Below are 27,078 nucleotides of genomic sequence, written 5' to 3'. Positions count from 1 at the left end.
TTGTCTCAATGTTCCTGCAACCATTCTGTGTTGGGACTGTGCCTCTTCAGTTTTAAGATTCAGCACACGGCTCGCACTAGATAGATGTAAAGTAGCAGTAAAACATTAGGCATCCCACCCCAGAGCACTTGAATAAGGCATCTTCAATGTTTGTTTTCGGAGATTTGGGAGAACCTTGGACTGTTTCATGATTGCATGATTATAATCTTCCTTGAGAGTGAAATGGAAATGCATGTGAACATTATACCACTTCTCAGCAAGAAGCCCTACATAGACCTGGGGACTGAGGATAAGGCTTATCACATTGCCTGCAAAGCAGCAGGTATACCGGCATTGCTGCAGGTCTAACCCAGGACTGCAGTGGTGCAGAGTGAGCTGAGCCATCAAGGGATAGAAACTTAAATCTCAGCCAGTGCCGTTTCCTTAGGGAACTAGCAACAGTTCTTCAGCACTGCATGTAAATCTTAATCCCACCCCCATAATATTTTTTTGAGAACAATAAATAAAACTTTTGTACAGTAGAATTACTGTATAAACAGTTGTCTGCTGTGATTTGCATTATGCTTAGACTTGGGCTTCCTTCTACCTGGTAGTAACTACTGAGCAAGGGGTTTTATAGGACCCATGACTGAGAACACCAGGTGCAGTGTCATTGCTGAAATTAAGCAGGTGCTGCCTTTATTATTTTACTGGATGTGAAACCTCTGGGAACCCAATGTCAGAAGACACATATATATTTAAAACACAGTTTATTGCAATAAGAAACAGAGACTGTCATGTGAATCTGAGTTTTTCCTTTTCCTTTTTAAAAAGTATATTGGATATCTGTAATGCATATATGCAAGATACATGCGTTTCTTAAAAATTAAAACACAGAGCAATTGATACTACCAGCACATGATTTCCTTGCAGCAGATATCTCACTGTGTTATGAATTTGTTTCCCAGGTTATCATCAGTCTTGCTTTTCTTACAGCTTTTTGATGACCCACATCTTCTTTTTCTGAGCTTCCCCTCGCACTCATGACTCCAAAGCTAGAATGGTTTGTGGGCCTCTAGCCCTAAACAGTAGACATCAGGTAAGCTTGTTGTAACAAATTAATTCTCAAGGCCTCTAATATATGTACAATGTAGTCCAATACGTACAATTTGAATGACAGGATTATTTTGGTGTAATGCTTTCTTTTCTTTCTCCCAGCACAGCAATTCCCAACTGGGAAATCATCAAAGCCTTGCAGGTAAAGTGTCAGGCTCAGCAAGAAGTGTTGCCTCTACCATGTACATTGGCAATTCTTTGTCCATGTTAGAGGAATGGTGCAAGTTTTGGCTGTCCAACATGGTTGCATGTCATGGGCTCACAGAAACTTCCTTGATGCAGGAATTTTTGAGGTGCACCTCTAATTTGTACAGCGATTCTTTAAAACCACTGATACAGCCAGCAAGGACTACTATAGTCCAGATCTTGTTGAACTACAACTCCCATCACCCCATGCCATTGGCCATGCTGGCTGGGGCTGACGGGAGTTGAGTCTGACAGCATTTGGAGAGCCACAGGTTCCTCATTCCTGTACTACAGCGATACTTTTATTCTGACAAATGATAGAAGACTGATAAGATATACTGCAACATATGTGGAAGACAGCACACTCTGCAGATCACTTTCCTGCTAAGAACTGAAGTACAAATTGCATGTCTTTTATGGCCATGTTATACAATGGTCCCGGTGTACTTAGCTCCAGAAAGTATGCTCTGCAATCCTACACTCCCATAAAAACCAACACTTTGCATTTTGTACTCTGTGACACCAAGAACACGTGCTTTTTGAACTTTTCCTACAATATTTCCAAACCCTGGTCTTCACATGCAATGCATTATAGATTTCAGGCTGTAGGTAGAATGTGGGAGAGATCACATTTTTGAATACTGGCCAGCAATTTATTTATTTTTTCAAAACAACCACCACCGCCATGTAAGTTGAAACCTGGTACAGTGGGAAACAAGCTGGGATTGAACCTTTTTACCTGGTGCAGTAGTTAAACTGATAGCTTTGTACACGAGAACACAACTGCAGTTTGAAGTGACACAGTCCACTCTACCGCCTCCATTTTGCTACCTGTATAAACCAGGCTTGAGTTTCAATTACAAAGTGAACATATAAGCATATCTGGGCCAGATTAGGAGCTGGGGAAATACAATCAGTCTCTTTAACAAAAAGTCTTGGGGCTGAGGCGTATGTTTTGGACTGCTATGATAGATACAGATCCATACTTCAGAATAATTATTCCATCTTCAACCCCTTCCCCGATGAACTTGTACTGCCTCTTCGTACGGACAACCATTTCCTTACTGCAGCCAATGCACGTAGAAGCTCACAAAGTCTGTCAAACAATGCTAATGTTTCTTAAAAGACATTGCTCCCTCCCTCTGGTTTAAGCATCAGACAATGTTCAGTTCTGCTCTAGCCCTTCAAATTCCCATATGTGCCGGAAGTTCCATTAGTGTTAATCTATAGCAAAGTATGACTTCCCAACAGACGGTCTCCCATCTGCAACAGATGGCTAACTGCTTTCCTTCACTACTGACCTACTCTGGACATTGAACAAGCTCCATAAAGGAGAAAGTCGTATTTTCCATTATGGGTTTCCAGGGCATTGCTGAACAGCCAACTACTTACTACCAAGAAAAGAAAGGGCCGAATTTCAACCAGTTTCTTGGTTTCTAGATGTTGCTGTTAACGGGTTCAGCTGTTTACTGAAGAACCAGAGTTACCGAAGAACTCTGATAAGGCCAAGTGGGGCAGCTCTTCAATGAAGTGGGTAGAAGGTTGGCTACTGCCCTCTCAGTGTGTCTTACCACTCCCAACTTACGATACTGGGCTATGGAGACCTAGCAGAACATAGATTGTTCTGATGTAAGTATGGGTGACATAATTTATGTATGGTGGCTTGTATTCAATATCAGACATCCTCAGAGAAGACCCGTTGTAATTAGTTGACCTAAGTTAATCATGCTAACTAACTTCAATAGGCCTACTCTGAGTAGGACTAACATTGAATGCGACCCAGTGCTTATAAGAGAGCAAGAGTGGGGTAGTAGCAGCTAGAGTGTTGGACTAGGGCCAGGAAGACCAGGAAGACACCTGGTCATGAAACTCACAGGGTAATCTTGGGACAGACTGTCTGTCTGTCTCTCTAACTAACCTACTTCACAGGGTTGTTGTGAGGATAAAATGGGGAGGGAGGATGAACTGCACTTGAGCTCCTTGGATGAAAGGTTTGATATAAGTGCAATGAAGCTAATACCAATTATAATAATGAGAACCCGCCCTTCACCCAAGGGTGGGCTACATAAAAGTATTACAGAAAACAAATGAACAGCAGAACACCAAAACAGTAGAGGGTTCACTAAAACTTCATCTTGCCCTACCCATCTCCAAATACCTGGAGGGGGAGACGCATCTTCATCTGCCAACAAAAGCTGTACAACATCAGTATAGGCCACACCTCACAAGAGAGAGCATTCCAAATAGTGATGGCATTGCCTGAATTGTCCCACAGAGTTTTGCCAACGGCTCCAATTTCTCTTGACAGCATCCTACTACCAAGGATAAACACACACCTGAATCTCTTTTACCCCAGCCTGGAGGGACAGAAGCCTACAGAGCTGGACCTTTCTACCAATCTGGCAATGAAACAATGCAGAGAGTTTCTAGGAGGCTTTACGTAGTGCTGTGGGCATCGAGGAAAAATTTGGTGCTTAATTATCTGTGATTGAAGATGGAATGGTACTGAGAAGTCTGTTGGATACAGGTGTGTGTGTGTGTCTGTGTGTGTTAATGCTAGGTTTTGTATTTTTTACAAAGCTCTGAGGATAAGGATCCATGTGAAAGAGAGAGTATTCTGTTCCATTATGCTCTAACAACTGCACAGGAGGCCTCTTCAATTAAGCCGGTAGGTCAGTGTGTTCTTCAGGGTTCTGAATTACTGCTAACAGACATGTGCATCGGATTCTGTAAAACTGCACTTTTGGTTTCAAACCATACCCTATGAATTCAGATGCTCTCTGTCTCTCTGCCTTGTGAAACTGTATCCTTCAAAGCTGCACTGCACACACAAGGAGTGGGTGGTGTACATGTGTCAGTTCCATGGATACTGCAAACAGATCTGGGACTGTTTAAATACCATTCTGTGTTTGGCTTGCACACTCCTGAAAGAACTGGGGCTTTATTATGTGCAGCTGAATAAAGAGAACTAGATTCTGATGCAAGGAGAAAGGAGATCTTTCTGACTGGGATGGTAAGTAGAGAAAGAATGGGCGATAAGCTCCCCTGAAACAGCACACTGCTACTTCGCAGAAGAAGGATGGGGTGGTCCACCCAACCAGGAAAAAATTATGCCCTTGTTCACACACATAACGCTAAGCCAAACCAAGGTATAGTGTGCATGAGCAAACATGTAGGCTTCTGGAGAGGAGACTGCGGCTGCTTTGCTCCCCACCCCCCAATCATTTTGCTGCTACATTGGCTTACCATGCCATCTGAACCTAGGCTCATGGTTGAGCTCTCTCCAGACAAACCACAAGCTGCAAACCATAGCACAAACTCAGGTTTCTGTTCATGGTCTGTCTGTGAGAGCTGAACCATGAGCTCAGGTTTAGACAACATGCTAAACCAAACCATGGTTTAGCTCAGCACAGCACAGTGGCAAAACAACTAGAGACAGGGGTGCCAACTTGAATAAAATATTTTTGGGGGTGGGTAAGCCCCACCCCACTTCACTGATCACATGACGCGGTGCACACACACCATTGCTAGAGAGGAGCAAAGTGGTCACAATCTCCTCTCCAGGAGCTTGCATGTTTGTTCAGTCACACTATGCCATGGTTTGGCTTAATGTTACATGCGAATTGGGCCACTGTATTGGCGGTATAGCTCTTCAGCTACAACATACACTGCTTTTACATCTAGCATATGTAGGTGAGTTGATAGGACTGATACACAGCTGTCGTTTTACACAATGGGGGGGGGGGATAATAAAACCCTGGAAGACAAGACAACACCCACAGAATCCCATACAAGAAATATGCAGGCTTCTTAACAATAATGCACATTTAACATTCCAGACATCCGATCACTTTCAATTGACAGTGATAAGTCTATTTACTACTGCTGCCCCTTTATTGCACACTTATTTTAAGAGAAGGAAAAAGAAAATCAATGAACATCAATGCTTGTTTCTGTGGTACGAGCCTTTTTGGCATTCTGAATTAAGAGGGAAAACAAAGGACACCACAGGCTACATTTTTCAGTGCCACTATCCAGCAATTTCACTTCTTTCACTGCTGCAGCTACAGAAACAAACCTCCTGGAGGATTTATAAAATCTGATTGGTTTTCACTAAAGCTCATGTTGATTCTATAAATAGTTGGAGCGCTCTCTCTCTCTCTCTCTCTCTGTGTGTGTGTGTAGAACAGAAGCCTACCGCTACAGCATGGCTAAGTAGCAGATAAGCAGCCAATTACAGCAGATAAAGAGGCAAGACATTTGGGGTTTTTTCCAGACCAGACCCCATCCCATTCACTTTTGTTCACACACTCTTTATATTTCCCTCGCATCTCCCTTTTTGCACCCTTTCACTACTGGAAGCCCCTTTTCTTTTATTCTCTCTCTCTCTCTCTCTCTCTCTCTCTCTCTCTCTCTCTCTCTCTCTGCCATGCTTCTGGAGATTGTGAAAACATCCCCGCTCAGTCCCTCCGACTTTGGGCAATAATATAACAAAAAGAAGGCAGTGCTGCAGACACAAACTTCAAGGAAATAATTTTCTATTATGGTTCCTCTCTGCAGTGCTAGAGAAACAAAAAAAAAATAATGATGACCTAGCAGCCAGGTCCTAACAGAATGGTTAGTGCAGGCACTGTGGTCTAAACCACTGAGCCTCTTGGGCTTGCCAATCAGAAGGTCAGCAGTTCGAATGCCCATGACAGGGTGAGCTTCCATTGCTCTGTCCCAGCTCCTGCCAATCTAGCAGTTCGAAAGCACGCCTGTGCAAGTAGATAAATAGTACCACTGTGGCGGGAAGGTAAACGGTGTTTCCGTGCACTTTGATTTCTGTCACGGTGTTCCGTTGTGCCAGAAGCGGTTAAGTCATGCTAGCCACATGACCCGGTTTAGCTTAAAAGTTTTTTACAGGTGAAACTGAACTTGGCTGAGATATTAAGTCTCTCTCTCTCTCTCTCTCTCTCTCTCTCTCTCTCTCTCTCTCTCTCACACATCTCTCTCTCTCTCTCTCTCTCTCTCTCTCTCTCTCTCTCACACACACACACACACACACAGTGCTTCATTTCGACATCAGGGTTTCCTACAAGCCATAAAACGGAAGCTAAACAATGAAAATTCACCACAGTATACATGATGCAATTATCACATGCTTTATAAATCACATTAACCTTTCTTTGGGGGGGGGCTGCAGACACAAGGACTGTAAAGTGGAACTGATAGCAATCTATTAAGTGGTTATGGCCCCTGCCTCGTTGGTATCATATCAGTGCTCATGATCACCCTCGCAAGGTTCAGGTTGGGAGTAATGAAATTGGGACAGCTGTAAGCACCCCTGACATACTCCCTTCCTTTGCAGGTCCCATTCCTTGATGTAGTAAATGTATAGGTTTTTCATATATCTATAACATGGTTCGGCAAACTGAGGCCTGGGGGCTGGATCTGGCCCAATTGCCTTCTAAATCTGGCCCACGGACGGTCTGGGATTCAGCGTGTTTTTACATGAGTAGAATGTGTCCTTTTATTTAAAATGCATCTCTGGGTTATTTGTGGGGCATAGAAATTCATTCTCCCCCCCCCCAAAAAAAATATAGTCCAGCTCCCCACAAGGTCTGAGGGACAGTAGATTGGCCCCCTGCTGAAAAAGTTTGCTGACCCCTGATCTATAACTATCCATGAATACACACACACACACACACACACACACAAAATTTCACAGCAACACAGAATTGTAGAGTTTGAAGGGACACTTCTCCACACTTCCATTTAATCCTCACAACAACTGTGTGAGGCAAGTTAGGCTGAAAGTCAGTCACTGGCCCAAGGTTACCCAGTAGGCTTCATGGCTGCTTGGAGATTTGAACCCTGGTCTCCCAGGTCCTAGTTTGACGCTCTAACCACTACACCACACTGGCTGTCATATTGGTTATGCTAGGCTTCCCCAATCTGGTGCATTTCAGCTCTTCTGGGATGCAACTCCCATCAGCCCCAGAATCATAGGGCCATGCTGCCTGTAGTGGAAGGACATCCAGTGTTCTTAAAGCAACCTCTACCAACCTAGTGCCCTCAGTTTGTTTTGAACTACAACTTGCAGTCAGCCCCAGCCAGCAACTGTGCTTCAGGGCACCAGTTTAGGAAAGGATGAGCTATGCAGTTACAGTTACTACAGTAGCGAGCATCTATTGCCAGTACAAACTTCTGCCTGAGAGAGAAAGGAAGAGAAGCAAGTGTTTTGCAATAACACAAGGAGGATTCATTGGGGATAGCAATTCAACAGGGGTAGCAATCAGTCCTTGAACAATGTGTTTCTCCTGTCTGTCAAGTCCAATGCAAAGCCTGTTTAATCTCAAACAGTTATAAGGCATCACTCTTTAAAACTTGGCATTGTAGCCACAGGGGCTAAGAATTTAGCTTTAACATTCCAAATTTTATTCTTATTATTTAAAAGTGATGGCAGTAGTAGATTCGTAACTGGCATCAAACTAGCATTTCTGGCCAATGATCTTGAGTCATTCTTCCTTACATGTTAGAGAATTCTGATAATACCATCGCTAGACTTTCACAACCATACTGAACACTATATACCATTCCTCTTCCCAGTTACTTGGATCACAGGTTTACAAGCCAGCTAGCAGAAAAGGGAAGGGAAATCTCCAGCAGAAAATCTCAATTGCAGTCAGGCAAGTAAAAGATACACAATTAGCATCCTATTACAGTGATGAGGTCTGCTATGACTATTTTAAAAGGGGGTGGAGTATAGACAACAATATTTCATCATGTTATCCCCAAAGTACTGATGCCTCAATTTCACCAACCCTATACACAACTGGGGAAAACGCACAGCACATCTGCTGTACAACTCTATATTCCCTTTCCCCAACAGAACAGTTTGTGTGTGACTAGAGTGCAATCTCTTTGTGCGAGAAACTGGAAAGGTAGACAAAAAATTATACTGATGGGTTGTAGTCAACTAAGTTTTACTTAGAGTAGATCCAACAAAATGAATAAATGAAAGTTAGTCATGTTCATTCATTTCAACAAGTCTACTCCAAGTAAAACTTAGTTGAATGGCCCAATGTTAATTAAGATGTGTGTGTGTGTGTGTGTGTGTGTGTGTGTAGAAAAATAGCACAGATATTAATTGGCTACCTCCTATCCCATCATCTACTTCCCATACACTTGATGAACTCTTGTGAACACTATCCCTGATCATTTCCCTATTCTCTCAACTGATTTTAAAGTTTTTATCTTAGAGAGTTAAAGCCCCACCCTATCACAAAGGCCAATTCTGCTCCTAAAACTATATATAAAATTGGTTCTGCATAAACTGAAGTCTTGGATAGAACTTACTCATTCTCACAACCAGAGTTTATAGGTTTTATAGTAGGGATTGTATGAAAAAGTTTAACAGCATCTGGCAAAGCTTCCTAGTTTTCCCAATTCTCTTCCCCTTCCCAATATATTTTCCCTCTTTTTTCCTTCAAGTTGTACATCCCATAGGAATTGGTGACTGGGACAGAGTGGGGAGAGGAAATGAGGTTCCTCTTGTAGGGCTTTGGGTTGGGTTGGGTTGGGTTGGCGGTGCGTGGGGCTGTATTGTGAAGAGAATGAGGTTCATTAGATGACTGCTTTAGTAAACTGTTTCTATTTAAATAAATGGAAATAAGAACCACTGTTCTTTCTTTTAAGCCGCCAGCACATTATCTCAGCTAACAGTGGAATCACTGCCATATCAATCTCACCTTTATATACAATGGGGCTTTGCAATGGTTACTAGAGACCTATTATGGTTTGTTTCAGCACCGAGGCAGATGCTCTCTGCTTGCATGCTCTCCTCAGAACCCAGCAGGCCTTTAGTGAGTGGAAAATCTGGGATATTAATTCCACTTGAAGCAGCATTAGCTTCCATTCCATGATCTCTCTGTGTGTGTCTCAAAGGAAGCTGTACAGGGAACCAAAGGCAGCTCACTTCCCAGAAATTCAGGCATTCCCATTCTGTTTGTGCACACAATATTTAGATCATAAGCTGGAGACATGTTCAGGAGCCTTCAGATCAATGTCTATTCTATACTGATGTTTTGCCTCTCCAGCTGAAACAATTCAATATGCTTTCTCTTCGGTAAAGGTCAATGGGTTCTTTGCTGCTATCATGCAAGGCATTTCAGAAGGTAATTTAAAATACACATAAAAAACGAGTATTGGATATGAAGCCACAACAAGTGATATCCAGCTAAGTCTTAGTAGGCCCAAGTTACTTATGTTCACTGATTTCAGTGGGTCTACTCTCAAGTATGAGGAACATTGGCTATCACCCTATAACTCTGTACAAATGACTGCTGTTTCTGGGTTTTCATAAAAAGAGAAAATGAAACACACACACATACACGACTCAAAACAATAACAAGTGGTGGGATTCAGCTAAGATCTACTAAAAGATGACCCACTGAAATTAATGGACTTCAGTTTGTTACATCTAATGGTTTTAATTGGTCTGCTCTGAGTAGAATTACTGCTGGGTATGTCTGAGTTTCTTACATGTTTAATTCAACATCTTGCTCATAGTCATTCTTTTTTCAATGCTGCCCCAGGGTGATGTTAATCAAGTTCACAAAGATGTTCTGAAGTTGGGTCTGCCTTCCTCATCCCTAGAAACAAGAAGCTTAACACCTGGACAACATTACTCTCCAGAACTCCTGGACAAGGATGGGTAGGATAAAGTACAATTACAAAAACCCAAAACGAGAAGTTTAATATTGTTGCAGAAGAACAATATGGAAGAAGCAAATTGCAGTGAGGGCTTCGCTATTCTCCCAAACCAAAGGTTTCATTTTGAAAATGAAAAAGGAGCTTTCTTTAGCAAATGGAATGCAGCAGTTAACAAACCCTGAAGTGACTCAGAAATGTAGGCTTCTACTGAATGCAGATTGAACTCTACTTATAATCATAAAGGGACTGGAATGTTAAATCTTCAGAAAGAAATGTCATTAAGTGGCAGTTCTCCCTATCGTTGGAAAACATCCATTAGTTTCACAGGAGAGTAGTTTTTACACACTGCTTGAAGTTTCATTGTTACAGGACCAAATAGGAGTAACCGAATTTACAGAGGCTTTAGTTCATTCCAGAATTTGATACATTTCAAAGGAATGCTATTACATAGCCAGAGAAGAGCAACAATGTGTTCCTATATAGCTGGTTTTGCAATCGGCAAGTTAGGTTTTATGTCTTGATATTGGGAGGTTTTATGCCTTAATACTGCGTGACAGTTAGAATCAAGGCATTTACATTGCTAACATTCGGTTCTGGAGGAAGGAGGAGGGTGGAAACGCCACTGAGAAATGTTTCCTCACAGTCTTAACACACTTAATTGAACAGTGGTGGCTGGCACCCAGTAAGACTGGTGGGAGGCCAAGAGCTGGAGGAGTCGGAGCCAACAAATTCTTAGTTTTGTCCTCACCCTCCTCCCTTCTACAACAGCAATACTGAGAGCAGATCCACACTATGCATTGAAAGCATATTCAACACACCTTTAAAAGCACATGACTTTCCCCAAAGAATACTGGGAACTGTAGTTTTCTCTTCACATAGCTCTTGTTTCCAGCAGCCTCAAGAAACTACAGTTTCTAGTTCTTTTGAGGAAGTCATGTGCTTCAAATGCATCATGTAGATCTGCCCACACCAGACTAAGGAGGAGGAAGCGAACAGGCATTGCCACACCCTGGGCAGGTTATAAATAAGATGGGAGGCTGGCTGAGGGCACACTGAGATTGCTGGGGCAATCCTGTAGTGGAAAGTTAGGTTGACACTGGTCAGGTAGGACTTGCTCAGCATATTCTGTCAGATACGACAACCTCAGGATTGTCCTTTCTCCAAAACTTGTCAAAATTGTCTACTGTAACTTCTTTGCCACATAAGAACTTTAAGGAACTTACTTTTATACCAAGTAAACTAGATATAATTAATCCAAGTATACAACTTACTTCAAAGCCTAACTCTGGGTCAGCAAAATGGCAAAAGAAGCTACATTTATCATGTTGGATCCAATTATGTTTTCAGCTGTGAAACAGCTAAACCACCCAGAGCAATCCTCCAAAAATGTAACTGCGTTACACAAGTTATGTAATATACAGAACTGCTATCATAGTGAGTTCAGCACCAAGTTAAAAACTAATGGGATGACATACTCTTGATTCTTTATTAAGTGTCTAAAAATGGAATTTCAGAGGGATTACAATCTTCAGAAAGACTGAGAACTATTCATAGCAGTTTCTTTTTAGATCATCAGATGGAGACACCTTCTGGATTACGGCTAAGAAATTAGCTTATAGAAATCTCCTTTTAAATTCATGCAATAACCTGGTTATACAGAAACCTAGCAGACAGGATAAAGTAATCATAGGTTATTTGCAAAGTCAGTGTCAAGTTATTTGAAGTATGCTATGCAACACAAACTCAAGTGTCACAAACAAACAGCGAGATGAATTGCAGGCACTTTGATTTATAACCACAATATCCTATTACTGTTGGTGCTGCTGCCAGCATGCATCCTACCCCAAATATGCCACCCCAAAGTGTTGGGCTTCTCATCCAAGGATCAGGAGGGAAGACCTGAACTTCAAAACCTCGCTGAGCTGTGGATGGCCCTTGGTAACTTCTCAATCCTATTTAAATGCTAAATCTTGCTTGTCACCTTCTATAGCAAAATATCAGAATTAGGTAGCATACAAACTTATTTTAAATATTAGCAGCATCAATGAAACAGGCTGGATAAAGGCGTGGGAGCGCTAAAAGACGTAGATGAACTGATGCTTGCTTATAGCTCACTTACACTTTGCATGTGCAATTAACCTTCCAATGATGAGCTCATGATACGCAGGCTTTATACTACGGATCCTACTACACCATTGTTAATGGAATGTTTCAATATCTATATAGATGTGCTGTTAATAGCTCTCTGTTTTCCTAGCCAAAACTGAAAAATCACTGAAGCACAGCAATTAACTCACATACAAGGTATTCATAGAGGCAAACTTCGTGTTACAGAGTAATATTCCTGGACCTAAAATGTATTTCTTTTCGTCATTATCTGCCCAAACTATTCTGTGTCATACAAAATGTATGAATACATGACAGGATGAAGATAAACTTTGCCACCTCAACACCATAAGAGGTCAGCCTAGCACAGGAGGCAAAGATCATTCTATTTGCAGTATTTATCAGCTTGCTCCTTAAATTAGGAAAGCAAACATTCCATACAACTCTATTTCCTGATAGGATATTTTAGCAGAATGTCCTGATTGCTATGCCATGTCCAAAGTAATTAAAATATATGAAAGCTGCAAAACATCTGGTGCACCTTGTTTCCATATAAATGGTTCTCTTTCTACACTTTTGCTGTAGAAATATGGAAGACGAATACTATATTGTATAAACCAAGGAAGTTTCAGGTAAGAAGGATTTTTACAAAACCAAACAACAACATCAACAACAAATAACTGACACACCGTTTGAACCTTGCTCAGTGAAATCAAAAATTAAAAAGATTCAGGAGATGGAACCTATGGTGCAGCTTCCTCTTGTTTCAAAAAAGTATTTTAAACATGCTTCCACTTATGAATGGTAATAAAGCTGCAAACTTTGGAAGGTTCAGCTCTCAATACCATCACCTGTGCTACCATTTCCAAAGACAAACTGGGAGCCTTGGATTTCCTCGAGGTTTCTTTGGCTTTCAATACACTTGCTATTCCTGGCTAGAAACCTGGCTGGGAATCTGTTATTTCCTCCTTGTGCTGCTCAACAGTTCTAAAATAAGGGCTGTCTCTTGCTACCTGCAGCTCTGTGACAGTCAGCAACAAGACACAACAAAACGAACACCTGACAATCCTTAAAGTTGTAGGTACTCATAGGGACACTCCACAATCACCTGGACTACCTTTGTCGGTGGCAGAACCAGAATTCCACCCACCCACCCACTGAAAACCTAGTGGGTGGGATTTTCCTTGGGATTTCCTCTCAGTTGCTACTCAGTCATCCCCACCCACCCCAGAGAAACAAACTTCCCCAGCTTTGTAGTTGGACGGAAGCATACTCAGATGAGCCCAAGGAATCAACTATGGATGTTCTCAGGTGGCCGGTCTCCACACACTATGGAAAATAAACCAGTGTGTGTATAGAAAACCCAGGAATTTCGGGGGTGGGTGGAAGGGAACTGGGAAAGTGCCAACTATAACTAGCTACAGCGCTGCAGTTGTTTCCAGAGAGCCTATAGCTGCAGATCATCCTATTGGAACAAAGGAACACCTGGGCAGTTTCTTCCACCCTTTATGGGATTTGTCACCACTGAATGCAACACATACTTCTAATAAAAGTTTAATGGTACGTTGTAAATATGCTACAGATTAGTTGGTGGGACCCCAGGCAGACAGGCACCGTGCCAGCCACAGCCATGCTGAGCACTGCTGACATTTCCTTTGACAGGTAAAGGGCACCTTGCCAGAAGTGTCTTGACCCAGACTCTGATTAGTAGATCTAGGCCATTAAACTTTCACAAAGAGCAAGTGATACAAATCTGGGCCAAACCTTAATCTTAGGAAGGATGGGGAGGAGAGAGAGGAAGAGAGCTGCTTGCCTATTGCCAACAACCCTGGGCTTGGAAGATCATGGTGTGGGCTACAGCTTTTCCAAGAAAAAGTCACAGCACACCTACCACACTGAGGTGGAGAACATTGGGCTCTGTTTCCTGTGTGTGCAGGTGGGGTGGGGATAGAAAGAGGAAGGGGGGAAAGTCATGTGCCAGTCAGGAAATGCCAGGTCTTCATGTAGAGGGCAAAGGGTGCCTTTGGGGTATACTTGGATGTCCAGATTACTACCCAATGTGCTGGCAGCATCATGTATCTACGGAGATGCCAAATCGCAGGGCATATGGGTGGGGGTGGGAGGTTGCTTAAAAATGGGTCCAGCTCTTCACTCTCTACCTCCCAAGAAGCTTAAAAACCGTGAGGCTGGAGCAGTATTTACCAAACAGGGTTACGACCTGAATGGAGGCAAACCCCACCCAACCCCATCTCTCCCATAACATTGCAGCATTCTCAGATGACGGAAATTTGGGGGTGGCGGCAGGGCAGGGGAATGAAGAGCTGAATGCTCCACACATCTTTGAAAAGTCAAAACATGGCTGAAACTGGAGCAGAAGAACAGCGGAATCACGCACACACTGAGCAGAAAACCTCAACACACCCACATCCCTGTCAAATAGAAAAAAGGGCAGCCCTGGAGATGTCCTGGGGCACACCTCCACCTGCCCACTCCCCCTACCCCTTTCATGGCTGGAAGATTGCAGCAACCCTTATCTGTGCTCCAGCATCTGGCTGTTCTCCTAGATGTCAGGGATTAACCCCACTTAACCCCCTAGGGTGGATGTGAAGGGGGGGAGAGAAGCAGCTGGCTGGCTACTTTGGGGAGCTGAGAGAGGGAGAGATGGTCCCCGTTGAGCTGATCAGGGGGAAGAAATGGAATAATTTTCTCCCCTCCCCAGGTCCTTAAAGAGACTTTCTTCTCCATGCTTCCTGCCATGCTCAAGTCTTGGGCATCCAGATTTTTCAGGGAGATGAGCAGCAAAGGAGGCTCCCCTGTTAAGGAGAATAATGGCAATAACGGCAGTGGGGACTAGGAAAATAAACGATGGCAACAACAAAAAACGATGATCGAGATGAATGGTGATGATGTCTGAAATCCTGGGCGCTCTCCAACCCCTTCTCCAGTTTTCCTCCTACCTTCCAGCACCGAGTAGACCTTGACCAGAGCCATCTTCCCTCCTCCTCCGCGGTCTCTCCGCGCACCTGTGGCCGGGGAGGGGCGAAGGGGGTCGGGGGCGAGAGGTGAGAAGCGCCGCGCTCCCTCCCTCTCTCTCAGCGTGAGGGGCTCCTCGTCTCCTCACCCGCCGCCGCCGCCGCCACCATTATCACCCCCCGCGCCTCCGACGACCCCCCGCCGGTCAGACTCGCTTCGCCCTTCGCCGGCACGACGCCCTCGAGTCCCGCCGCCTCTGGCCGCGGCTCCAGCCCGGCCGCCCCTTCATGCCCACCAGGGCGCGCCTGCTGGCGGGAAACTTCCTCGGAGGAGAGGAGCGGGAGGAGGGGAGGAAGAAGAAGAAGAAGAAGATACGGGCAGCGGCGCCGCCGCTCCCGCCTCAGCCGAGTCCCATGGAGCGCGTGGAGCCCGCGCGCAAAGAAAGAAGCAGGACGAAGCGAGGCTGCGGGTCCGTCCCCTCGGCGCTTACAAGTCCTCCGGCGGCGGCGGCGGCAAGCGGAGGAAAGCCACGCCGCTCCGCATCCCCTCAGCTCGCTCTCTGGAAACGGCTTCCCCCCTCACGCCGCCTCCGCCACCCGCCCCTTGAGCAGCAGCTCCGACGACGAAGCGCCCGCGCCGCCCAGGCAGCCTGAGAGTGTGTGAGAGGCAGGCAGGGAGGAGGGGAGAGTCCGCCCGAGAGGAGCCGCTTTCTACGCATGTGCCCCGTCGGCCCGTCTGTCTGTCCGCCCACCGCCCCTCGCGCGCCGCCTCAGAGGCAAGGGGCACCTCCGGGGTCTTTCCCGCCCCTCCGTCCCGCCTGCCCTCTTTCTCGCCGCCGCCGCCGTCTTGCCTCGCGGCACCTGCGAGGGGGCGGGTGTGTGGGGTGATGCAGCTTCGGCCCCCGCCCCCCATATGCCCTCGCCCCTCATAACCCCACTTTTCTTTTTAAGGTGAGGGGATACGGCCGGGCTGAATCCACTCCTTTTACATATACGAGGCCGAGGGAAAGCGTCAAAAAGTAGCCTCGGCTGAGGGTGTCTTCCAGCGCGATCCTATACGGGTGGGTGCGTAGGTTCGTTCGCGCAGCCTGAAAAAGCCCGAGGCGAGGAGCTCATTTCATTTTGCTGCGAGTCATTTTAGGTGGGTGCCGGAGGAGCACCCACAGAATTCCCCATGAGGGGACCGGGCACCCACAAATTTCGGCGCCGGGCCCATGTGCGCTGTATGGCACCCACGGGCACCTATGCTTTTTGCACCCGGCTTTTCTTCCCAGGAGCTGAGGGGTCATTCCCCATGAAGGGACCCGGCAGGGTCGTCGACCCCGCGCGCCCTTTACGGGACGAAGGAGAGCCATTGACTGGCTGACTTCATGTCGCCCAGTTGGCTTCAGTCAGAGGGCGCGTTTGAAACCAGGGGGCCGCCAGACCGAGGGAGGGGCCTGGAAGGGCTTTTCAGACGGAGATGAATCCGCCACTCTTAATAACGACATCGCCGCCACGGCCGCGTTTAATTGCCACCCCCTCTTACTCCCGATGTACGGCGAGGATGTCGTTGCCTGTGTAGCCAAAACGGCACCATCCGCGCGCAAAAAATCGGGGAAAGCCCAAGGTTTTCAGAAGTACAAAAAACTTGGGCGAGGATCTATGCCACCAACTGGAATAAAATATTGTGTGTGTGGGGGGGGGGGTCAGCCTGGTAAGCCCTGCCCCATATAATCTATCTATCCATCCCAACGCAGTGCGACGTAGTGGTTGGAGTGTTGGACTAGGACCTGGGAGATCTGGGTTCGAATCCCTGCTCAGCCTGAAGCTCACTGAGTGACCTGGACGAGTCACGCAGCCTCGGCCGAAGGTCCTGCGACTGCTTGGAGAGGGGGAATTCTGGGTGAAGTGAAAAGAAAAAAGGGGTAACAACTGAAAGGGCTAGGGAGAAATAGGAAATGGGATGATTTATCCTTTTTTTCTGAGATAGGAAATGAAAAAGGGGTTGGCGGTCCTTATTTTTGCGCATAGAGATAGGAAGGAGAGTGGACGAGGTTACTTTAAACCAGGACTGCCCAGAAAGAAACCAATGCCAGGCCTCCCATGAAGCCACACTAAAGGCGAGAGCGTTTCTGAGCATACACAAAATGCCTTTGCCTCTGCTGGAGGAGCTGGAGTTGGGGACCAAGAGAGCGGCATCTGTAGACTCCCTTGAGTCCTGGCAACGCACGTTTGCCTTCCCTTAATCGTCACATCAGCCCTGCGAGGTGGGCTCAGAGACCCGGCTGTCCGGGGATGGGAAGCTCTGGGCTCCCCAATCGAAGCGCAAAATCCTCGGTGTTCTTCCACGATTTCACGCGTTTCTCTCCGCGTTTCGAGAGCTCACAGGGCGCGGCCGTGTCCCTCCCGGCGTCTCCTTTTCCAAAGCGCGCGTCTCTCTCCCCAATTGCTGCCGATACAAGTTCCTGGCTCGGTGGGAGACGTTGGGTGGATCCCAAGAGAGATCGGCTGCTCCAATCCCCAAGCGCGCGGATTGATTGGGGAGCAGCAGACAGACCTCATGTTAAAAGTGCCATTTCTTGCCCTTTGCAGGAAAAGACCTCCGCCTGCCCAGCTACAGGGCCAGGCAGAGAAATCGGTGGATAAATTTGCGGTGGTGGCGCCGGTGACACGGCTGGAGACTCCGGCGAAGTGCAAATCCCCGCCGATCGCGCCTCCGCCTTGACTGCATTTTGCTCATCGCGCTTGCCCGAGAGAAACCCAGTGAGTTAAGATGATCGCACTTTTTATCGGATTAACTTCTGTCCCATCTTCTGCGACTGGAGGGGCCGAAGCAAACAAACAGCGACACCCCTCCCCTCCCATACACCCGCGACCGAACGGATCCATCTCGATCTGGACGGTCGTTCAGATAAGGTCCTTCCTACTGGACATGCTTTGCGTGGACGGCAAAAATGCGCAAGCAGTGGCTGCTTTGGAAACATTCAGGAAGAAGCATCCTTGAGCGGTTGGCTGATGAATGCATTCTGCAGCTACTGGTCTTGACCGGGGACAGCCAGCGCTGCGTGGCCCTCCAGATGTTGTGGACTACGACTCCCAGCATCCCTGGCCATGTTGGCCGGGGCTGATGGGAATTGTATCCCGCAGCACCTGGAGGGCACCACGTGGGTTAGCACCCCTGTTCCAAGCCGTGCTCAGCGCCTAAAGTAAGGGCACTCCCGAAAATCAAAGTCTGCCTGGAAACAATGCCCTCTCATGTGGCTGCTGTCCGCCCCCCCCCCTTGCTGATGTAGAGACACTGGGGCATGGCTGATGTGGAAAGGCAGGATACAAACCCAGTAAGTAGTTCCTGAGGGATGAGGCAAATGCACTCTGCATCTGTTCAGAGCTGCTGCTGCCACCTACTCTTAACCAGAGAAGTTTCAGGGTTGTGCCCTGACCTTGAAAATGCACACCAGGACTGAGCCTTTGCTGCTGTCAAAGTCTTGGTTCCAGAGAACTGTAACTATTTCCTGCCAGTAATTGGAGAGCCACTATGAGTGTGAGCACACACATTCCATCTAGGAGATGCCTGCACCACTCCAGAGGGATTGTTTTGTGTCCTTTCTTCATCCATCTCCATTCCTGGTCCAGCAGCAATATTTGGCTCATCATGCTGCTTCTCTCCCACAATGAGCCACAATCTCTTCTCAACAGCTTTTCCTCTTTTTTTTGGTTGCGGCAAAGTAGTGGAAGAAAGCTAAAATCTAGTTAGGTAATTTTAGTCTTTGGACTTTGAACCTCCTCGCTAGATGCCAATGTGTAATTACTTCACTTATTTAAAAATGTGATAAGTCATTCCTGCTGTGTGTGTGGCTTCTGCTCATTCCACTGTTTGTGGACCTTAACTTCTGCCCCAAAGTCCTGCTCTGTTGTTGCCACTCTAAGCTTAAGTCGGTTCTAATGATTTCAAGAAAATGTTCCCAACTGGTTTTCCAGTGGAAACATCTGAGACATTTGGAAAATGAAGGTGTGGGAATAGCTGCTGAGAACACATAATTCAGAATTCACTATAGGGCTGTTTGCCATTAGCACATTGAAACTGTCTTCAGAAAGCTTGCAGCTTTGGCCCTCTCCCTCATTTTCTGGGTGTATGATAATCCCACTTTCACAAGCCTATAATCACTTCTGCCCTTCTTGCTACCTCAACCTTTGAGGCAAGGTTTAACAGCAGAGCTTTCCCTGCAAACTTGCTCCTAAACAATATTGAAAAGGGTGATGATAATTATGAATGGCCTCAAAGTTCTAGGTGCTTTACAAAAACTGTGAGTTAAAGACAAGCCCTGGTCTCAGGCTTTCAATGTAGTAAGGTTATACGAGTTCATGTGTGCATCACACAAACTCCTATGATTATTAAATCTGACAAGTCAATTACTTGAGAATAATGCATATTCTCAATAGCATGCACAGGAGTGGGCACACCTGCCAATACAAACTTTAGTGATCAATATTGTTTTGCAGTTGGTATCTTGATGGCAGTATTTCACTTGTCAGGGTCTCAGTACTTAAGGAAGCAATTTGCAACTGAATCCAAAGAGCTAGTAAATCCAATAACTTCTGTAAATTAGATGGGCACTTATAAAGGTTGCCTTTTGATATCTGTTTTAATGGCTGAGCTTACTCACTAGAGCTTGAACAACAATAGATTCCATCTCTTATGAATTCTAGTGTTGTCCTAATGTGTTTTAGCCACTTTGATTATTATTATTTTTTGTATTACTATCATTATTGTGTTGGTAGCTTAGCCATCCTTACCCAAACCGAAAGTCATTTGCTAGCTTTTGTACATCATTTTTTTTTTTTAAGACGTGCAAGGTCAACATCTAATGGTTACAAAATTGTGCACACTTCCAATTTGCACAGCATTTTAGAGGAGCCTATGAATCTCGTATAAAGTTAATAGGGGGATGGGCTGGAAACAAGCTAGCAACACAGGAAATAGAGGTATCAAATGTGTATTTTTGGTGCAGCAGATGGCGCCATTTCATCTAATAGCCCCTCTCTGGCAGAATAGGATCCTGGGCATTGAAGATGCTGCATCAGTGCTGTAGAAGTCAGGGTCATAAGACTGGTGCTAATTTGCATTTCTCTTTGTAATTCTCCCCCCCCCCCCCGCAGTTTCTTCATAGGGTAAGCACAGCCACAGGATTTTCAGACATCTGAGCTACATGCTGTACTGTAAAACTATTGTGCTATTTCGCTCTTAGGTATCCTGAACCTCTTTATGTATATACACCTAGTTGGAAATGTAGTTGCTGTTAGCCTGTGAAACTTAAATGAATGAAACAAACTATATAGATATAAAGTCAGGCTTTTTTCAGCTGGAACTCATCGGAACTCAGTTCTGGCATCTCTCAGGTGGGTGCCATTGCCATTATAAGAGAACAAGGGAGGCGTTCATGGTGAGTTCTGGCACCTCTTTTTCAAGAAAAATAGCACTGTATAAAGGCCATGTTATTCAGCAAAGCTGGAATGCTAGTGTTAAAAGTCACCTTGAGTGACAGAAATGCAACTTGTTAAGAATTCTGCTTGCACTCAGGCTAAGGCAGCTGCTTCCAGCTCAAAACTTGTGCTACCTCTCTGTGTAGGTGTAACTGGGACGGCTGTTGAGGGTGTTGCTATTCGCCATACTGCCCTCAGTATACATAGGGTGGTGCAATGGTTGCAGTGTTGAACTAGGACCTGGGAGAGACCGGGGTTCAAATTCTCACTCAGCACAGAAGCTGGCTGGGTGACCTTTGGCCAGTCACTGCTAACCTGTTGCACTCACCACATGGGAACTTTCCCTGCTAATTGATCACACCCCCTTCAATAGGCTGAGAAGGCTGGAGGGAGGGTGACAAGGTGTCCTATTTTCCGGAGGAGAGTCCTCTGTTGCAAGGTGTCCGCTGATGCCGTTTAAATAAATAAAAAGTATCTTGTAGTGCTGTATGCTTCGTTTTAAGTTGCCTACAGCCATCATGTGTTAGGCAACACACACACTTATTCTCTCTCTCTCTCTCTCTCTCAAAATAATAATAATAAACTTTTTACTTTGAAGGGCTTTTAAGATAAACAACCATGTGAAGTGGCAGCAGAATCATAGAAGACTTGAAGCAGCCCATCAAGAGCTAGTACCTGGCTCACCTGCTCACACCCATTAAGGAGAGGTTTACTGTATTGCAATTTGCATTAATTATTTCCAAATTAGCATCTATACATATCAAGCAGTATAGATGTCTTCCTCTTCTTAGCTGATTAATTTCTTCTAGCTGGAGGGGATAGTGAAAGGAAGTTTCTACTCCCCTTATCTACCCATCTCCCGCTCAGTGGATAATTATCCCTAGAAGTGTGTGTGGAAGGATAAGGGAAAATTAACCACTAAGGAGAGAGAGAGAGAGAGAGAGAGAGAGAAGAATAGATCAATAAGTGAAACAGAGGGGGCCTGTGGCTCTTTCTTCAGCCACCCCCCCCCCAATTTTTCCTCACTGGTGTTTTGTTTTGTTTTTTTGCAGAATTCTCAATATGCAGCAGTCTTAGGTGATCAAGTAGAACATATAACCATGTAGGTTCAGCTTTGGGGGTAATATCAGCATGCAGAAATAAATCTCAACTGGCTGTGAGCCATGGCACTTCTTATGTCAGATTCTAGGGTAGGTTTCCATCTAGGAATAAAAATAAAATGCACAACTAGTTATGCAAACTGGAAACAAACTGTACTGAAAGTGGAACCCCCATGCTGATGTACCAAAATAGTGGTTGTTAACATATGTGTGATCCAGGAAGAATGGTCTCCAATATGGCGAGGTCACTCTAAACCTAGGTGGCTCTGTTTTGGCACTACAGAGATAAGCACCTGTGAAATAATTTATACAAGCTGGCTAAAACTTGTGACTGCCAGTCAGTGAGGATTAAGAAGCAGTGTCTCTCCAGTGTAATTGTACCATCATTATTCACAGCAAAACATGAGATTCCCTAAGCCTCTAATATGTAGGTGAGAGACATTTATACACGTGCAAATTATAGACCCTTATCCCACAAATGCTCAGTCGTGCATATGCTTAGTTTGGCCCAAATCTGTGGTGGCTCCTCATGCTTCAGAAGACAAGGCTGCATCTCTGCCTTGAAAATATAGCTTATTTATAATAAGCCGCCCGCCTCACACACAAACAATATGCAGAGTGCATTACAGATTCAAGGTACATCTAGGAACACACAAATCTGCCGTGTGCCAGGTCAGACTATTTGTCCATCTAGCTCAGCACTGTCTACTCTGATTGGCAGCTGCTGACCAGAATCTCAGGCAGATGTCTCTGCCATCACCTGGTATCTGACCCAGTTAATTGGATATGCTGGGTACAGAATTTGTGGGATTCTGCATGCAAAGGATTGCTCTACCACGGAGCGATGCTGCCTCTCAAAGACTGACCTTGCTTCTACCAATCTGCTGCTAAGACTTGAGCTTGCCTCACCTGTTTTCCCCTGCATTTTGGAGCTCTGCGCCAAGAGCCAATGCAGGTGGCTCAGAAGTGGTGCATTTCCAATGCGAATCCGATGCGACCTCTGTTTGCTGCTCTGTGGAACAAAAGATACAGGTCCCCCACATTCCCATGGTTAGTGTGCATTCCCAAAAGGAGTCTGCATGAAGCTTCTGTGCAGAGGCAGGTGAATCTTCTCTTGGCACATTGTGATCTGATTTACATAAATCAATGGGGGGGGGTGTTGGTGGAAAGGAGAATTATTCCTCACAGCAGTAGGTTGAATTCAGTGACATATTTGTCCCTGCAAACTTTGGCTCCATAGGATTCCGTCTTTAGAGTTTCCAAACCAAAGCAAAACTAGGAGAGAAAAATGCCCAAATGGAGTCTCTACAGCAAGGAACACTTCACATGATCAGAACACATGAATAGTAAACAGCTGACAAAGGCACCCCCAGGCTCATCTAGACTAACCATCTGAACTGCAACGTAACATGCTATACTTAAAAAAAAAAATCCTGCATCTGCTAGACAGTTGTCTGGAGATCTTTAAAAACTCCAAGCAGCTGTTTTGCAGAGTATAAAATTTCTACACCGAAGTCAAAGCTATTTAGGAATTTAAACACAAGATTGTATCCAAAAATTTACATGTGAGATTGCTCACTTTTTGCTGGAAGCTAAAGATGTCTTCCAACACTGCTCACCAGCAGAATGATTCAGTTAGCTTATTTGGACTTGCCATTAAAGAGAATTTTTTTAACCCCACTTGAACAATCAGTTTTGAACTTGAGCAGTGCTACTATTGTTTGCAGTGGAGCTTATTGATGTTACTGCTAAGAGTTGGAACATTGCAAAGAGGCAACACATGTTTTCTTACCATTAAAATGGGGAAAGCAACCAAGTAATGCTAGAATTTTTTTCTTTTTTTAAAAAAAATATTTATTAATAGTTTCAGAATATTAGAAAAAAGAGAAAAAATAAAACAACAACACTACAATACATAAAGAAAAAAAAAACCAAAACATAAAAACCAATACAGCAATGCAACAAACAAAACAAAACAAAAAAAACCACAAATCCCAAATTACATATCTTTAACCTCCATTTGCTTGTTTCATTGACCTTCTCACACCTCTCTTTTTGTATTCTAGTTTAATTAGTTATTTCAGCAAATTCTTTCCATCTTTCTCAATTTTTGTTAAATAATTTATCTTAACATTTTAACCTAATAGTTAACTCAACAAATCCTTCCCATCTTTCCCCATATTCTGTTATTTAAATTACCTTGATTTATTTAACCTCATCTTACCCTAAAATACCTTAAAGCTTGAATCTTAATGCTCAAATATACATAGCTCCTGATATCATTTCTGCTAGAGTCATATAGTTTCATTCCAACATTTTCCCTAATATTCATTTATTTTAGGCTAATTCCCCAAATAAAAATTTTCTTTATAGATTTTCTTCCAATCTTCATCCAACGTCTCTTCTTCCTGGTCTCGGGTCGTGTCAGTCCTTACTGTCCATTCCATCTAGTCCATCAACCTGGAAGTCTTATGTCTGAGGCCCTTAAGTCTCTTCCATGTCCCTTCTGCAGATCTTCTTCTTGTTTATACTTGCCCTTTTCCTTGTCATTTGTTGGTCTCTTTCTTAATTTCTTTCCTTTCTCATTGAGGAGTAGGTCTCTGGGGGGTTCCAACCCAAAATTGTCTCCATCTCCCTTCATCAAACCCACCCATTCCCCACAGTCCCACTCCCCACAGTCATCAGTGTAATCCAAAAAGTATTTAAAAACATATTTCAAGGTTTCTCCAAAATTAGGAACCTCCTCAGCTCCAGACTCCCCCTGGCCCAACTTCCAGACTCCCCCTGGCCCAACTTCCATCTTCAATGGCAGTGGCTTATGCTCCTGTAGGGCCTCGGGTTTCTCCATTTGTATTATTTGAGGTGCAACCGCATCCTCCTCCATTATTTTCTGCACTTGCCCAGTCAGTACAGGTTCATGAGTTGGTCCCTGAATGGTTTCTGTATCAATGTTCCCTGTTTGTCCAGAGTTGTTAACCACAACAGTCATCAAGTCCATTTTCTCATTCATCAAATCCATCTTCTCGTGCATCTGTTCCAGCAAGGCACTTGTCTTGCATAAAGCAAGCACACAGTCTTCTTCCCAGCTCATCTTTAGTCAAGGTCAGAAAAGACTAGTCCCACGATCTTAATCTCACAGCTGTTGAGTCCTCACGTAGACTGCAGCAACAATTTAACAAGCTCCCTCTAGGGGAGACAATTTCTATTTGTATCCATTTTTTTAAGGCAAGTCCAACAAAGGAAAATTACTTTCATTTTTCAGATATTTTTCAGATATTTTGTTTCTTTAGAATGCAAAAGGCAACATTGGAATCAGTTTATTTCTCTTCTTTAGCTATCTGTCAAAGTATTCCATTCACAGTCAATGAACCTCTCCAACTATTTCTGTCTCTGACACCCCGTTTCCAGGTTAGAGACGGTGGAAACTTATCCTTCTTCACTCCCTCTCCTGCAGGGGTTAAACAAAGTTCTCCCCCCTTTTCTCCTACTTCCAAGGGGGTTTCAGTAATTATAGATGAAGGAAATTTAGACTTTTTTAACGGCTTTCCAGGCTTTAGCTTACAAAGTTTTTGCTTTAGTCTATATACAGAAAGCGGAAGGCGGACTTCCTGTTTTGAACCTTCCCGCTTCGGTGCCAAATTAAGATATTTATTGATCCAATTTTCCGTTTCTACTCACGGGTACTTGTTTTAAATCCAATTGTCCACAGGAAAAAGTCAGCGCACTCCGGCAATGGCTGTGTGGCTTCACTCCGTAAAAATAGCAATCAGTTCGCAGCACCGCGCCGCTCACCCCACTTCACTCCGGAGCCCCAAAATGGGGTTCCCAGGGCGTGGGGGGGCGCTCCTGGTGCCCTGCCGAACCCCACGTTCCCAGGCTTCCTCCGCCTGGGATTTCTAGCGGGTCCCCACCTTCGCCGCGGCGGGAAGACCCAATTTCCACGGAGCCCGTTCCTCCAATCGGAGGAACTCCGTCATTCACCGATGGCGCTGACCCGGATTGTATCCAAAAATTTTCATGTGAGATTGCTCACTTTTTGCTGGAAGCTAAAGATGTCTTCCAACACTGCTCACCAGCAGAATGATTCAGTTAGCTTATTTGGACTTGCCATTAAAAAGAATTTTTTTAACCACACTTGAACAATCAGTTTTGAACTTGAGCAGTGCTACTATTGTTTGCAGTGGAGCTTATTGATGTTACTGCTAAGAGTTGGAACATTGCAAAGAGGCAACACATGTTTTCTTACCATTAAAATGGGGAAAGCAACCGAAGTAATGCTAGAATTTTTTTCCTATCCACTAATCTGTCAGTTTTATAATTACATTGTGCTCTTCCTGCTATAAAGAACACTGTCCAGGCATAGCTTTATAAAAGTGGTGAACCTCAAATTGTTCTGACGATACAAGCTCCATTCATTTTAGCCAAGACTCAGGCGGTACAACACTCAAGAGGTTGTGCATACCATGGATCTAACAAACAATTCGGTAAAAATCTAAAAGGTGATGAACAGTATTTCTTTATTTTTTTATTTAATTGCATTTATTATTAATTTTATTCATTGTTTTTTTTTTAACACCGCCCTTCGCCCTAAGACCACAGGACAGTTTACAATATAAAAACACAAAAGTACATAGCATAATAACAAGCAAAACCAGTAACATCTTCTCTTGCATCACTGTTTTAAAGAAAGACGGGCGTGGTTCTCAAGCAGTGAACACATTATTAGAATAGAGAGAAGAAAACAACTTCCACACTAGTGGCTTCTTGGAATAAGAACAGCCTATTGGATCAGACCAAATGGCTCAGCTAGTCCAGCATCCTGTTCTCACAGAGGCCAACCAGATGGTTATTGGAAGCCCACAAGCAGGACCCGAATTCAAGAGCACTCTCCCCTTCTGTTGTTTCCAGCAACTGATACTCAGAAGCATTGCTGCCTCCAGCTGTGGAGGCAAAGTATAGCCATCATGGCTAGTAGCCATCGATAGCTTTCTCCTCCATGAATTTGTCCAATCCTCTCTCAAAGCCATCTAAGCTGGTGGCCATCAGTGCCTCCTATGGGAGTGACTTCCATAGTTCTAACTATGTGCTGCATGAAGAAGGACTTCCTTTTATCTGTCCTGGATTTTTCCAACATTCAGCTTCATGTCTTGGTGCACTCTTTGAGATCTGTTTTTTTGAAACCTTACCTAGCCCATTTGGGAAATCCGGGGCCACCAGACATAGGAATAGCCAAAGTTTATAGACTACCCTGAATGTGTACTCTTGTCCTTTCCCCTCAAAAGTTAAACATCTCAGTGTGAGACGAGATATTTCAGGCATTTCTTACCCTTGGTACAACCACCAAACTGTAGCATTAATACCAAATCCCCATAATACTCCCTATAGCTTTCTCTGTGTATTATCAATGATATAAAATGAAGCGAGATGGAAATAGCTCCGTACAAAGCCTACTTTCTCTA

The 27,078-nt window shown here is 44.6% G+C and overlaps 1 protein-coding gene across 2 annotated transcripts in view; it reads right to left on the bottom strand.

The window, feature by feature from the left end:
• Positions 1–15,241, bottom strand: part of NETO2 (neuropilin and tolloid like 2) — a 37,930-nt gene extending 22,689 nt beyond the window's left edge. For both annotated transcript variants that reach the window (XM_081201210.1, XM_081201211.1), the window contains exon 1: positions 15,042–15,241. In XM_081201210.1, coding sequence (XP_081057336.1) covers positions 15,042–15,075 — 34 coding nt within the window. In that variant the 5' untranslated portion in view covers positions 15,076–15,241. The remainder of the gene's footprint in view (positions 1–15,041) is intronic.
• Positions 15,242–27,078: the final 11,837 nt, after the last annotated feature.

The sequence above is a fragment of the Podarcis bocagei genome (genome assembly GCF_964188305.1).
Source record: "Podarcis bocagei genome assembly, chromosome: 7".
In the NCBI taxonomy this organism is placed as follows: Eukaryota; Metazoa; Chordata; class Lepidosauria; order Squamata; family Lacertidae; genus Podarcis; species Podarcis bocagei.
Note: the sequence above shows the minus strand (reverse complement) of the source record. Positions and strands in the feature narration are given on the sequence as shown.